Source organism: Cryptomeria japonica, chromosome 6 (genome assembly GCF_030272615.1).
Source record: "Cryptomeria japonica chromosome 6, Sugi_1.0, whole genome shotgun sequence".
NCBI lineage: Eukaryota > Viridiplantae > Streptophyta > Pinopsida > Cupressales > Cupressaceae > Cryptomeria > Cryptomeria japonica.
In genome coordinates this window covers 352,414,726-352,428,053 of record NC_081410.1, presented here as the reverse complement: position 1 = coordinate 352,428,053, position 13,328 = coordinate 352,414,726, and the positions used below count along the sequence as shown (strand labels likewise).

The following is a 13,328-nucleotide window of genomic DNA, read 5'->3' as shown; positions in this document are numbered from 1 at the left end:
ATAATAAATCTAAAAACATTTATATAGTATGTTTCAAATTTTAATTTAAATATTATTAATATAAAACTAATAAATTATTAAATTTTATATATTAAATATTAAATTTTATTATATTGGCTGAGAAACAAAATTAAATAAAAACAAAACTTAAAAAGTTAAAAGATATAAATTTTGTTTGAAAAAACAAAATGAAAACAAAACCTTAAAATTAAAAAGGAAATATTAAATATTAAATGAGAAGCTCTTTGGACGCGAAGCATATAACCTAAATAACTTTTTGTTTTTAGATTTGAGTAAAATAAATTTGTGATTTAAGTCCATCCACTGCTACAGCCGTCCATGAAGCGTGAATGACCTCGCTCATGGCCGCGAGATGATTTCGCTACAGCCATGTATTAAGCGTGAACAGGCCTCTTGCTCCTGGCTGCATTCGGATGATCTATTCTCCTCCTACCTCATTAACGAGGGGCACAAGAAATATGATTTCCATTATTTGCATCACTCGATCGAATGAAAAACCTCAAAAACGTTTCTATTTAAATATATTTTATTAAAATAAATTATGTCCTTCTATAGGTACGAATGCTGGGTGAATTTCAACAATTTTTTATACATGTTTTTGAAGTTTGCCGAATTGCGAGCCTCAGAATTTCGGCGAAACCTGTGACCGGCAACTTTCCCTTAACTCCCACACATCGCGTGATCTTGTTCTTCGTCACACACTATTTTCATTGATTTTTGCAGGAGTTTCCATGTTTTTAGTGCTCCACGGGTGTCTTTTAGGGTTTCTAATGAGCACACGTTTTATTGGGCCAATTATTTGCCTATTTTTGGCCTATTTAAATGCGATTTAATCGGAAAAAATGTTGATAATCATTGACCAATAAATCGCGATTTTTTGGGGGTAAAAATTGCCTACCTAGCCAATTCGCGATTAATCGCTTATAATCACGCGATTTTTTCCAATGTTTTTCTTCACTGATATGAACCATACTTGGAATACTCAGACTGGGCAATAACTGGGCAACCAAAAAAAATTAAAAACTAGGGTCTGTTCAAAAATTCAGGAAAAAACTTTGCATTTTTATTAAACATTTTAAAATACATAAATGTTTAGAAATAATCATAAAAAACACATTACTAAATTTGTTGAGCATACTACTAATTTTTATCATATATAAATTAAAATTAGAGTTTAATTCATGTTGTATTCCAAAAAAACAAGTTCAACCTATAAAAGAGTAACAATGCCACTTAAACTAGTCATGTCATAAGTAGAAGTTGTTTCATCTAAAGAGCTTTTTGGCAAGTTGTAAAATAATAATATCTAAGTTAGTACATTCAAGAGTTAGATCTCAATTGCTCGTCGAACCCTCATTGTCATCAAGTTTTTTATTTAAGAGATCACAATAACTAATGATGATTTGGGAGTGGATACCATAATGAGGTTGAGGGGCAGTGCTCCTCATGGGGGGTTTGGGGGAGCAAGGTCAAGGTGCAGTGCCCCTTGTGGGGCTTTGGGAGCAACACTCCTAACAAGGTCAAGGGTTAGTGCCCCTTGTGAGGTTTGGGGATAGTGCCCTTGCATGCTCCTTGTCACGATATAGGATGCTAGGTAGAGCAATCACACACACCAACGCAAGAATAAATTTATGGCTATAAAATTATATTTTTTGTTTTGCAAGTTTAGGGCGTATAAGGGGCATGAGACCCCTTCACAACTCAATAGAATTAAAAAATAATATTTTTATTATAATGGATCATTGCACTTTAGATGCCGCAAGGGCCACTGCCTATCCCTTGGACAGTCAACGGACATCTGAGATGTCCTCAACTGCCCCCTTTACTTTTCTAGTAGTCCCTGAAATTGGATACATATGTTCAAGCCTTTCCAAGAATTTGCTGGTGGGGGGCAGCAAGGGAACATCCTCTAACATGTCACCGTCCCTGAAACACCATAGGGGACAGGAACAAGGGTTTCAAGGGTGGGGACCACGCCTGGAATTTGACAACCAACTCTACTTGGCACATGAATTTTTTGTGACGGTTTGGTTCTTTTGATGACTTTCATTTGACGTTTTTAGAAAAATATTAATTGTAAAAAAAAGTGAATTTATGACAAAATCTTAAATTTTATGTATTATGACAAGCTTCTAAATTTATCTAGAGGACAATCTTATTATTTACTAAGTTTCTAAATTCATATAAGAATATACAAAATATTCTAAAAAATCATATTAAAATATTTTAAAATTGATTCAATTATGACAAGTTTCCAAATTCATATAAGAAAATAGAAACTATTCTAAAAAATCATATTAAAATATTTTTAAAATTAGAAACAATAATATCTTACCATTTTAAAATATTCTAAATAAATTTCTATTTTTATAAAAAAACATTCTAAACAATATATACCAATATTATGAATTATAATACTATATAATATATATTATCTATTATAAATTTTTACGCTTTATTAATTATTTCAAATGTCATATATATGTCTTTAGAAAAATATAACATGTCAATACATATGATCCAATAATTTTTTAAGCTGTTATATACGTTCAAAAGTGAAAAAATGACCATCTAGCCTATCAAATTCCAAGCCTGGTGGGGACGCGTGAGGCGCCCCCAATCGTCCCAAGGAGGGCCAAGTGTCCCCTTTCCTTTTCTAGCCATTCCCAAAATTGGGTGTGCATTTTCGAGCATTTTTCAAAATTAGTCGGTAGGTGAATGGCAGGGGGACGTCCCCTAATGGCCCATCGTCCTCGAAACATCTTAGGGGATGTGGATGTGGATTTGAGGGGTGGGGATGTGTCCCCATGTAACACAGGAAAACAACGAAACATCGACAACACTCAAAAAAAATGCGAATCTGAATTTGTGAAGTCTTATTGATAAATGTTTCCAATGACTGATTGATGAAGAGCACTGAAGTCTTTCTCTTCCTTTTGTGAATGACAAGATATCAATTGAGAGCGGGCTACTTTATTTACAGTTTTGTTTAAAGGTGCGGAGTGTGGGGGCCATTAGCACCCTAAGCTTAGGGCCAGGTCTTTTAAAAACAAATTAAACTATTTTTGTTAAATGATTTTTAGCCCAGTCAAGCTGTATGGGCTTCCCAGTATTCCTGGGATGGTCAAGGAGCGACTATGTGTCTTTCAAGCTAAGGATGAGCCTCCAGAAGGTCCCCTGCTTCTACAGGACCATCTTGGGGATAGCCCCACTTACCAGTGGTGTTGGGGGATATTTGTCTTTGTGGGGGAAGAGGAACACGTCGACATGGCGTGCTATGTCAGAACCATCTTCTGACTAGTTCTGTCCTAGAGACAAACTATCTAAATCTTTTTCTACAAATCATTAGTCCTACCAATTGTTATTTACTGTAGCTTTTTAATGAGGGAGGTTAGTTCGAACAGCTATAGTTTGAGCATTAGATAGTACAGATTGCAGTTGTTTGTAACTAGTCATTTCTTATTACACTCTGGTAACAGTTCAGCTTGCCTTGAGATTCGTGTTGGGAATAAAGCGGAGAAACTATGTAAATCATGTCAGAACAAGTATTACATTGGCAAGATAAGTTTTCAAGCCACCTCTCCAAAGACTATGAAGCAAGCACCTATGAATAGTTGTTCGAATGAATGGAAACTGCTATAAAAATAAAATAATAGTTTTGAGTTCTTTGAAATAATATTCCATTACAAGTGATAAAGTGTCTTGCTGACACACAATTCATATTTCTGAACATAACTATTATATGCAATAATACTAAATAGCTCGAAACCTTTGAAAGAATTGTCTGACTTTTTTAAGCCACAGTTGGATTTAAATTATTGACATTTATCTGTGACGCATAAATTAGTATATCTTTTGGAATGTTTCTTAGAAATAAAATGGATATTTAGATAGTTACCTTTTTGAAACTGTTTTGTTTGATAGTTAACTATATTTGCAGATTAACAAGAAGGCAACCAGTTAAGGACTCAGAAGTGTTGCATCTTATGAACATTTGCATGAAGGCCATGATTCTACCACATAAATGGTCCAGGAGATATAAGAACAGCCGGTGTTCAAGTACTAGACTTTGTTTGAAATGTGGAATGCTCATTAGTTAGTGTAAGTTTAATGGAAATATGTTGGGTATTTCATAGCAAGATTGCCCAGTGATTATGGACTTACACTCAAATTCCTTAACACAAGTGCTTGCTATTGTTCAAAGCAATGGATTTGTGCGAAACTTTGAGAAGCTGTCCCGATGGTTTATTTTAGCACATTAAAGCAATAACACTACAGTGCTTGCTTCAGTGTACACTATTCTTTCCACTTCTTTGATATTTTATATTGTACCCACATTACAAAATTTGTACTTTACATTAAAAAAAATTGTATTTGGGCATTCATAGAAAAGGCCTTTCAAATTCCTGCTTTATGCTTTCTTCATGTTCGTCTTGTTCTAAAAGTATATTGTATTCCTTCTCGTATGAGATATGATCATGGTAAAATTTGTTATTACATTACAAAATTTGTAATTGGGACATTCATGTAAACCTTTACAATTTTTTATTTTTTTTAATGATTTCGTCATGTTTATCTTGTTCTGAAATATATCGTAATACTTGTCGTACGAGATATCTGGATGGTAAATTATGCTAGAACAATCTCTCAGAAGGATTGGAGAAGCTATCAGAGAACAAATACTGTGATATTCTCTTTCAGCAATCGGTTCTGAAGTACACACAAGGATCCATGAAAATATGATTTGGAAAAGCCTATTTGGGATGAAGTTCAATTAGAATAAGAAATGAAATGAGAGAAATCGACAGATTATAAAAATACCGAATAAAAATATAGGACTTGTGGTCGATATCAGCATCTAATTAAGGTTTATCCTTCACTTCAACAAGAATGAAATAGCATATAGAAGAAAGCAACAAAAGCAAAAGCCGAAATGAAATGAGAGAAATCGACAGATTATAAAAATACCGAATAAAAATATAGGACTTGTGGTCGATATCAGCATCTAATTAAGGTTTATCCTTCACTTCAACAAGAATGAAATAGCATAGAAGAAAGCAACAAAAGCAAAAGCCAAGACGAAACAACCCAAGAGTAAGATGATTGAACATCATGGTATGATAAATGAAGAAAATAATCAAGCAAAAGCTCACTCCAACAAATGATGTGTAGTTTGAAATATAAACTAGCACTTGTATTAAAAGGAGGTGCAATGGTTGAGAAAAAAGTTGCAAGAAATGTAAGCTGCTTTTCTTAGGACTAATTATTTACAATAAAAGACAATTAACCATAGAATGTGAAAAGAACTAAGTATAAACAAATGCAATCTTATTTAGATGAATATGTTATGCAAAATGGTTTTATAACATAAAAAAAATTTACAATGCAAGAAAATGATCAACTTAAATGATCGATTGGGTTGTTAGCTATTGATATATCTTGTATACAACTCTTGCAATTTAAAAGCATACAAAATTTTGTAAGAGGAAAATTAGAGGGATTTCAAGCACTAATTTTAGATGATATAATTTGCGAGTATTAATTTTAAATTATTATTATTACAAAATGCTTTCACAGTGTATGAACACAATTACCTTGAGAAATTGATTTTATTGAATATGTTCGTTGTTGGTTGTGTAGATGCCTTCTTTGTTGTAGAGCAATTGATATTGTCAACTGATATGTATGCTTCAATCTTGGTATCGCCTCCTTGCACGTGTTCATTGTGGCTTGAAATTTATTATAGTGAAATTAATGCTTCATGAATAATTGAAAAAAGTGTGAGGGAGAGTTGCAAGCTTCCCCACTTTTCTTTATAATTATATATCAATTGTTTTGCATTTTAGAATATTGTTTAAAGAAGAATGTTGGTTGAAATAGGAAAATCCTTTAATAACTTGACTCTGAATACTTATAAATGTAAAGACTTACCTTTCTAATTTCCCAATATTGATTAGTAGTAAATTAACAATAAATTTAAAGCACTTACAAAATCTACAGTAAAATAATGCTAAATCAAACCTTTCCTTTTGGGGTCTGTCAAACTAAATGCTTTATTCCCTGTTTTCGGGTGAGGGCCATGTCAGAGTTGCTATTCATCGCCTGTAATACATTTATTTAATTTTGAAAACCTACGACATGGTATTTATCGAATTTAATTTTAGTGGTGTAAGCTATAACAAAAAGCTTTATTGCTATCTAAAACCAGTTATATATGTGCATGGTAAAGAAATAAATAGTTTATATGAGTAGGCTTTTGTTCTAGTCTAAATTTATTGCACATGGTGATACAATTAATTGGCAGGCAAAGGTATTTTAATAAATAAATAACCAATAGAAGCTTAGTTCGGCAATAGGCTCTCAAAACAAAAAGAAAACTAAAAACATGATTGTTCAATTCAAATTTTCTGTAAAGATTTGCCCTATAGTGAGTAAGCTAGAATTGTACAACATTTTACTAAATTAATTGTGAGATTGTTTAGCATTTTAATTTAAGTTTTAGGTTACTACTAGTACTGACACAGGTACCGATGAAACATAGTTGTTATCACATGTTGATAGGCATGTAGTTGTTCTTGATGTCAATAGCTCAGATACCCACAACCAAACAAAGTTTAATTCCTGCACATTTAGGAGTGTTGAATGGAAAGTTTGAAAATCTCATTTTGTTTTGGATTAAGTGGTGTAAGAGCTTTTTGAATCAACATTTTCAATCATAGTCGATGATTAAATTTTAAATTTTTATCTTTTGTAATTCTCAGTCATTCGAATGATGGGTCATATAAATTTCTTATAATTCTTTATTATTTTGATGATGGATTAAGGTTGTGATCATAAACGTCAATTTAAAAAACTCTTTCATAGTCCAATTCAAAAACAACATTGATTAATATTATGAATTGTGAAAATCTGATGTCTTTAATTAAAGATTATTTCTTTCAAATCTTAAGACTGTCATTAATTTTTTATTTTTTAATTATACATAATAAAAGAAGAAAATTATGCAAATCAGCCATAAGAAAATAGCTTTAAATCTCTGACTTACGAGAATTAGTGTTTATAGATTTCAAAAAGGGATTGGATAAATGCTTGAGGTCTAACGTTGTGCTTGAAAGAAGAAAGGAATATATAATTTGCTCCAATATTGATTGCAATTAGAGTTTGAAAGCAACTAGTGTGCTAGATACCCAAAAAACTCCTTCCACCATGTAAAATGCATCTCTGAACTCTTTTACTTGGCACCCAAATGAAACAACATTTTGAACACAATAAAAAATTCAAAGCAAAGAGAGGAAATTATATGACTTCAAACCAGAGATATTAAAGAAAATGATGGGTACATCAGATCAATAGTCAGTTTGAATACTATGGTAAGTTTAGTGATGATTTAAATGTTAAGTATTTTGTGGAATGTTACCGGTGTGTTATGGCTTCATAAACGAAGATGGTAGCAGGTTGTAGAAAGATAGCGGTGTTGAAGGTGATGGAGATGGCAGAAATGATCCAGGATAGACAACTGGTTTTTCATCCTTTGTTGGAGCTATCACGAGTGCAAGAACTGAGAGTGATTATGTGGTTTCTCATGACCCATTGCCTCAGGTGGACCCAGGTAAGAAATTGACTTCCAACAATGGTTTGAACTTTCCCTAGGGGGATTTGCGTGATGCCAGGGGCCCTGTTAACAATGCACAAGATGACTCCACCTTGGGGCCTAGTGTCTGTGACTCAATTTTCGGCAAGAAATGTTCAGAATTTGAATTTGGGCGGGAAAGAGGTTGGGGAAAAAAATCTTGGGCTTCCCTCTTTGGAGTCAAGCTGAATGGTAAATCCTCTTTTCCACCTTTAAAGGTTTCCTCTGATTCTAGCAATGGTTGTGTTTCAATATCGGTTCAACTCGATGATTGACCACAACATTTCCCTGATGGCATTATCTCTAGTTGGGAAGTTTATGGGTCCAAGGCCAAATATCGAAATTGTTAGAGAGTTTGTGAGAAAGGGCAAGTGGAGGTTGTTGCTTTGCCTAAAGGTTTTTTCTCCTTTTCGTTCTCATGCAAAGAGGACATTTTAGCAGTCCGTTGTGGAGGGCCTTGGGTTATTGGCAAGTCTGCGTTGGCTTTAAAAAAATGGGCTCCTAATGGTCTTGATTCTGGAAACTTCTATGAAGTTGTTTCGGTTTGGGTCAGGCTTCCTGGGCTCCCCATGGAATTTTAGAATGAAGATGTGTTTAGAGGAATAGCAAGCTCTTTCGGGGAGCTATTATCGATAGATCAGGTGACTGTTGTTAGGAAGAGATTGGTCTTTGCCAGGATTTGTGTGACTATTGTTCAATCCACTGATCTCCCCTCTTTGATTGAGATTCTCTCTAAGTTAGGGAAATAGGTTCAATCGATTGAATTCGAGACTCTTCCTTTTGTGTGTTTCAATTGTAAAAAAATGGGTCATTGGGCAAATAAATGTCCAAACAATGCTACAAAACCAAAAGGCAAGGCAAAAAAAGTCTAGAAAGCTAAGAATGGTCCTCTAGAAGGAAAATCACTAAGGAATCTCATGGTACCAAGGAAGCAGTGGCTGGTAATAGTTTTAACCTTGATGGTGGAGAGCATCCAATGGAGGCTGAGAACAATGCTCAACCTGAAGGAAATTTTTTGAAGGAATTTCTGGTGAAAAAGGGGAAGAGATTGTTAGGGATTCTCTTCAGAAGGAAGATAATGTCCCTAGGTTTGTTGAAAAGAAGGATCATGTAGAAGAAACTCATCATGAGGCAATCCCTGGCCCTCCCATCCCGTCTTCGGAGGAAGCCTTTAATAGCCAGAGTGAGAATGTGTTTCAAGACTCAGACGAAATTGTCAATTGTCTCAAATTTACATTCCCCTCGAATGGCGAGGATGTTTTGGGGAATGTTGTTCAACCTACCACTGAGGAGCACATCCAGAGTTCAATGCCAAAAAAGGAAATAAATGGAAAGCTTAAAGAGAGAAATTATGATTCGAGCAAAGAGAATTTGAGTGTAGAAGAAACAAATTATGAAGAGGACAGTGGGTTCTCTACAGTCATTAGGAAGAAAATTATTGAGAAAAAGCAAGCTCCTGGAATGTCTACAAGGAATAGAACAAGAGATGATGTGGGCCAAGAGGAAGTGTTGGGAGAAAATCTTCAAGATGGCATAGAGAGAAAGATAGTATCCAAGACATTGCAGATGGGATACAACATACTATCCCTAAGATTTGTAAGAACCTAACTCCAGTTAAGCAATGAAGATAATGTCATGGAATATGCGAGAGCTAAATAGCTCTCATAAACAAGAAATATTGCGTAATCTAATTAGAAATCATAAACCAGATATTGTTTTAGTTCAAGAGTAAAAAATGCCAAAGGATAGAGTGGAAAGATTGAAGTTCTTCACCTCCAATGGTGTTCATGGTAACAACTCTGAGGGGGCTTATGGAGGAATTGCTTCATTCTGGAATCTTAACATTATTAGTGGTACTCCTATTTGGGAAGATTCTAATCATGTAGCTACTAAATTTCATCATGTTAGATATAACTTTAGCTGGATTCCGTCAAATATCTATGCCCCAAACGACAAATCTGTAGGAAGAAAATTCTGGAAGTTTTTGGCTGAATTTAGAGCCAAATACCCCAATGATATTTGGATTGTTATGGGAGATTTCAACACCCTGATCAATGATTCAGAAAAAGTTGGTGGATCCCAAGTGCAGTTGGATAGTAAATTGGATCTCTTGGAGTTTATAAACAATCATGGCCTAATTGATATGGACCTTAAAGGTGCCTCCTTCACCTAGACTAATCGAAGAGTTGGTAAGGATCTTATACAGATCAGACTTGATCGAGCTCTAGCTTCTAATGATTGGTTGTGTCATTATTTATGTTCTCTTTCAATGATTTCAAGGATTGGTTCTAATCACTTTCCAATTAGTTTTGTTGCTAACTCATTTTCAAATAAAAGAAATTTCCCGTTTAGATTTGAGAAAATGTGGCTTTCTCATCCTTCTCTTCACGATAAAGTCAAAGAGTGGTGGAATATTGGTATCAATGGTACAACCATGTTTAGAGTTGTGAAGAAGCTGGGAGAGGTAAAGAAGAATATCAGAAAATGGAACAAGGATTCTTTTGGGCACATATTCATCAATAAGACTCCTATCCAGATGGAGTTGAAAGAGATCCAAGACAAAATCCAAGAAGAAGGTTATAAGGATGGTTATTTAGCCAAAGAAAATGATGTTCTCTCTAAACACCATGACATTATTTCTAAGGAAGAGGAATTTTGGAAGAAAAGGTCGAGAGCCACTTGGTTAGCTTCTAGTGATAGGAATACCAAGTTTTGCCACCTATCTACTATGAAACACCGAGCCAACTGCATTTTGAGAAATGGCACCAAGTTTGAATCTGAGGAAGAAATTAGAGGTGAAGCGGTCTTGTACTTCAGTAAGCTCTAATCTGCTAATCTAAGATTGAATCCTGAGGCCCAACATTGTCTCATTGATGTCATTTCGTGCATAAATAATGATGAGCATAATAAAATACTCTTGACTATTCCTTCCAGACAAGAAATAAAAAAAGTTATCTTTTATTTTGAAGGCAATAAGGCTCCAGGTCCCGATGGTTTCCCAATGTTCTTTTTCAGAATTTCTCAGACATTGTTGCTGATGATGTTTGTAATATTGTGAAGGATTTTTTTGGTGCTAGGAGTATTTTAAAAGAGATTAACACTACTTTCATCATTCTCATCCCCAAAGTTCCTGGAGCAAATTCTTTTGATGCTTTCCATCTCATCAGCCTTTGTAATTCCTTTTACAAGATTATATCTAAAGCGCTCACTTCTAGGTTGCTGATTGTTCTTCCTCTTCTCATTTCTTCTCAACAAACTGGTTTTGTCTCTGGGAGTCAAATCCTTGATTCTATTATTACGGTGCATGAAAATATTCACTCCCTTGTGGAATCCGAAAAACAGGGTTTTTTGTTGAAGCTGGATTTATCTAAAGCATATGACATAATGGACTAGAATTTTCTTCTCAAGGTCTTGGCGATTTTTGGTTTTGGTAATAAGGTTTTGGAACTTATCTAGCAATTGATTTCTACAATCAATACTGCTATTCTGGTTAATGGTTCGCCTTCTCATTTCTTCCAATCTTCTAGGGGGATAAGATAGGGGGACCCCATATTTCCGGTCCTCTTCACTATAATGGCGGAAAGTCTTGGGAGGTACTTGCAAAAGATGGTTAGAGATGGTTGTTTAAAGGGGCTCCACCCCTCATCTGATACTACTATTTTCTATCATCAATAGTTTGTTGATGATACTATTCTCCTAGGAACTTCGACAATTGGAGAGGCCAAAGCCTTCAAAAAAGTCCTCGTCACTTATGAAGAAGCATCAAGGCAGTTTATTAATAGAGGTAAATGTTCTCTCTTTTTCCTGAATACTCTAGCTAAAAGACAACAAAGAATTGCTAATATCTTGGGGTGTTGTATTAGGGATTTCCCTTCAATTTGCCTTGGTCTTTCTTTCGGAGCTACGCCGCCAAATCCCTTCTGGTTGTCTCTTGTGGACAAATTTTATAAGAAGCTTGTTGGCTAGAAATGTGCTCTTCTTAGTCAAACTGGGAAAATTCTATTATTGAAGGCTACTTTGCAGAATCTTCCTATCTATGCTATGAGTCTTTTTAGAATCTCAGCTAAATTTGTTGAAATAATTGATAGCATTCAAAAGAGATTCATGTGGTCCGGTGTTGAGAATAAAAGGACAATTATTTTGATCGCCTGAAATGAGGTGTGCAAGTCTAAGAAATTAGGAGGCCTTGGGTTGCGAGACATAAGAAATTTTAATGAGGTATTGTTGGCGAAGTAGGTGTGGAGAATTTTCTCTAATAGAATGGAATGGAGTTCAATGTTGCACAATAAATACTTCCGTCAAGTTACCTCTTTCAAGGATTTCATTTCTTCTGATTGTTTACCCCGAGGATCCCATCTCTGGAAAAATATCATTAAGGTTAGAAGTCTTGCTGCTAAAGGTGTTGAATGGAAGTTGGGTTATGGTTCTAGCATCTACTTTCAGGAGGATTCTTGGATTGAAAATGAGCCTCTTAGTCTTAACACTTCATTCAATCCCTTCAGAGAAGATTGCATTAGAAGATTTGGCCATATGGTTGTAGATTATTGGAGGGACGGTTGCTGGGTTAATCTGGTTCAGATCAATTCGGAGTTACGCCCTCTTCAAATTCTTCCGAATTCGGTATGTTTTGACCAGTTGGAGGACATGATGGTGTGGAAAGTTGATTCTACTGGTTTGTATTTGGTTTCCTCTGCCTTTGCTCTTCTTTCTCAAAATCATAATGCCTCAAGCCCTGCTTGGGCCAAGGCCTTGATTAATCTTCACCTGGATTCTCCTCCAAATCAAGATCCTTACCACTGACAACTTATGCAAAAGGATTTTTTTTCTTCCCAACACATGTCTTCTATGCATGGTTAATGTTGAATCTGTTTCCCATCTTTTTATTGAGTTCCCCTTTGTTAAGGAAATTTGGGGAAGAATGCTTCAACTCTGGGATCTTTGCTAGGTTTTTCCATCTTCTATGTCGAAATTGTTCCTTCAATGGAGAGCTCCTAGTCAAAATCAAGTAATCAAAAGACTTTCATTTTGTACCCTTCCTAATCTAGTTTGGGGTATATGGAATAAAAGGAACAATAGGATATTTAGAGACTTTGCCTTATTAGCTGAAATTGTATTTCATAAAATCTATAGAGCTGTCAAGGAAAATTTCAATTGTCTTAATAGTTTTCAGGTGAGAAATGAGATTCAAAGTTGCACTAACTATGATCACAGGATTGCAAATGCTTGGCGAATTCAATTGGATATTGCTAGAGTTTTCAAGCCTATCAAAAACTCCCATGACAATACTTGTTGGCTTGTGCCTCCTTCAAGTTGGTTTAAAATTAACTTTGATGGGGTGGCAAAGGGAAATCCGGTCTAGCTAGGTGTGGGGGAGTGATTAGGGATTGTAATGACATTTGTATTTTGACAGCGGCGCTCCCTTTGGGTAGCCAGACAAACCACGTTGTCGAAGCCATTGGAGCCTACCAGGCTCTCTTGATTGCTAAACAGATAAATTGTTCAAAGGTGTGGATAGAAGGGGACTCCAAAAACATTATTCAGTGTCTCAAAAAAGAAACTAATCCCTCATGGAACATTGCTAGTTGGATTGGTTTATCCCATAAAATTATTGACTCTTTTGAAAATTGTCACATTTTCCACATATTTAGGGAAAGCAATAAAGTCGTGGATTATTTCG

The 13,328-nt window shown here is 35.0% G+C and overlaps 1 protein-coding gene across 11 annotated transcripts in view; it reads left to right on the top strand.

Annotated features, from left to right (window-relative positions):
- Positions 1-4,435, top strand: part of LOC131077819 (calcium-transporting ATPase 5, plasma membrane-type) — a 270,864-nt gene extending 266,429 nt beyond the window's left edge. For all 11 annotated transcript variants that reach the window (XM_058015409.2, XM_058015396.2, XM_058015413.2 and 8 more), the window contains one exon: positions 3,962-4,435. In XM_058015409.2, the coding sequence (XP_057871392.2) occupies positions 3,962-3,966 (5 nt within the window). In that variant the 3' untranslated portion in view covers positions 3,967-4,435. The remainder of the gene's footprint in view (positions 1-3,961) is intronic.
- Positions 4,436-13,328: the final 8,893 nt, after the last annotated feature.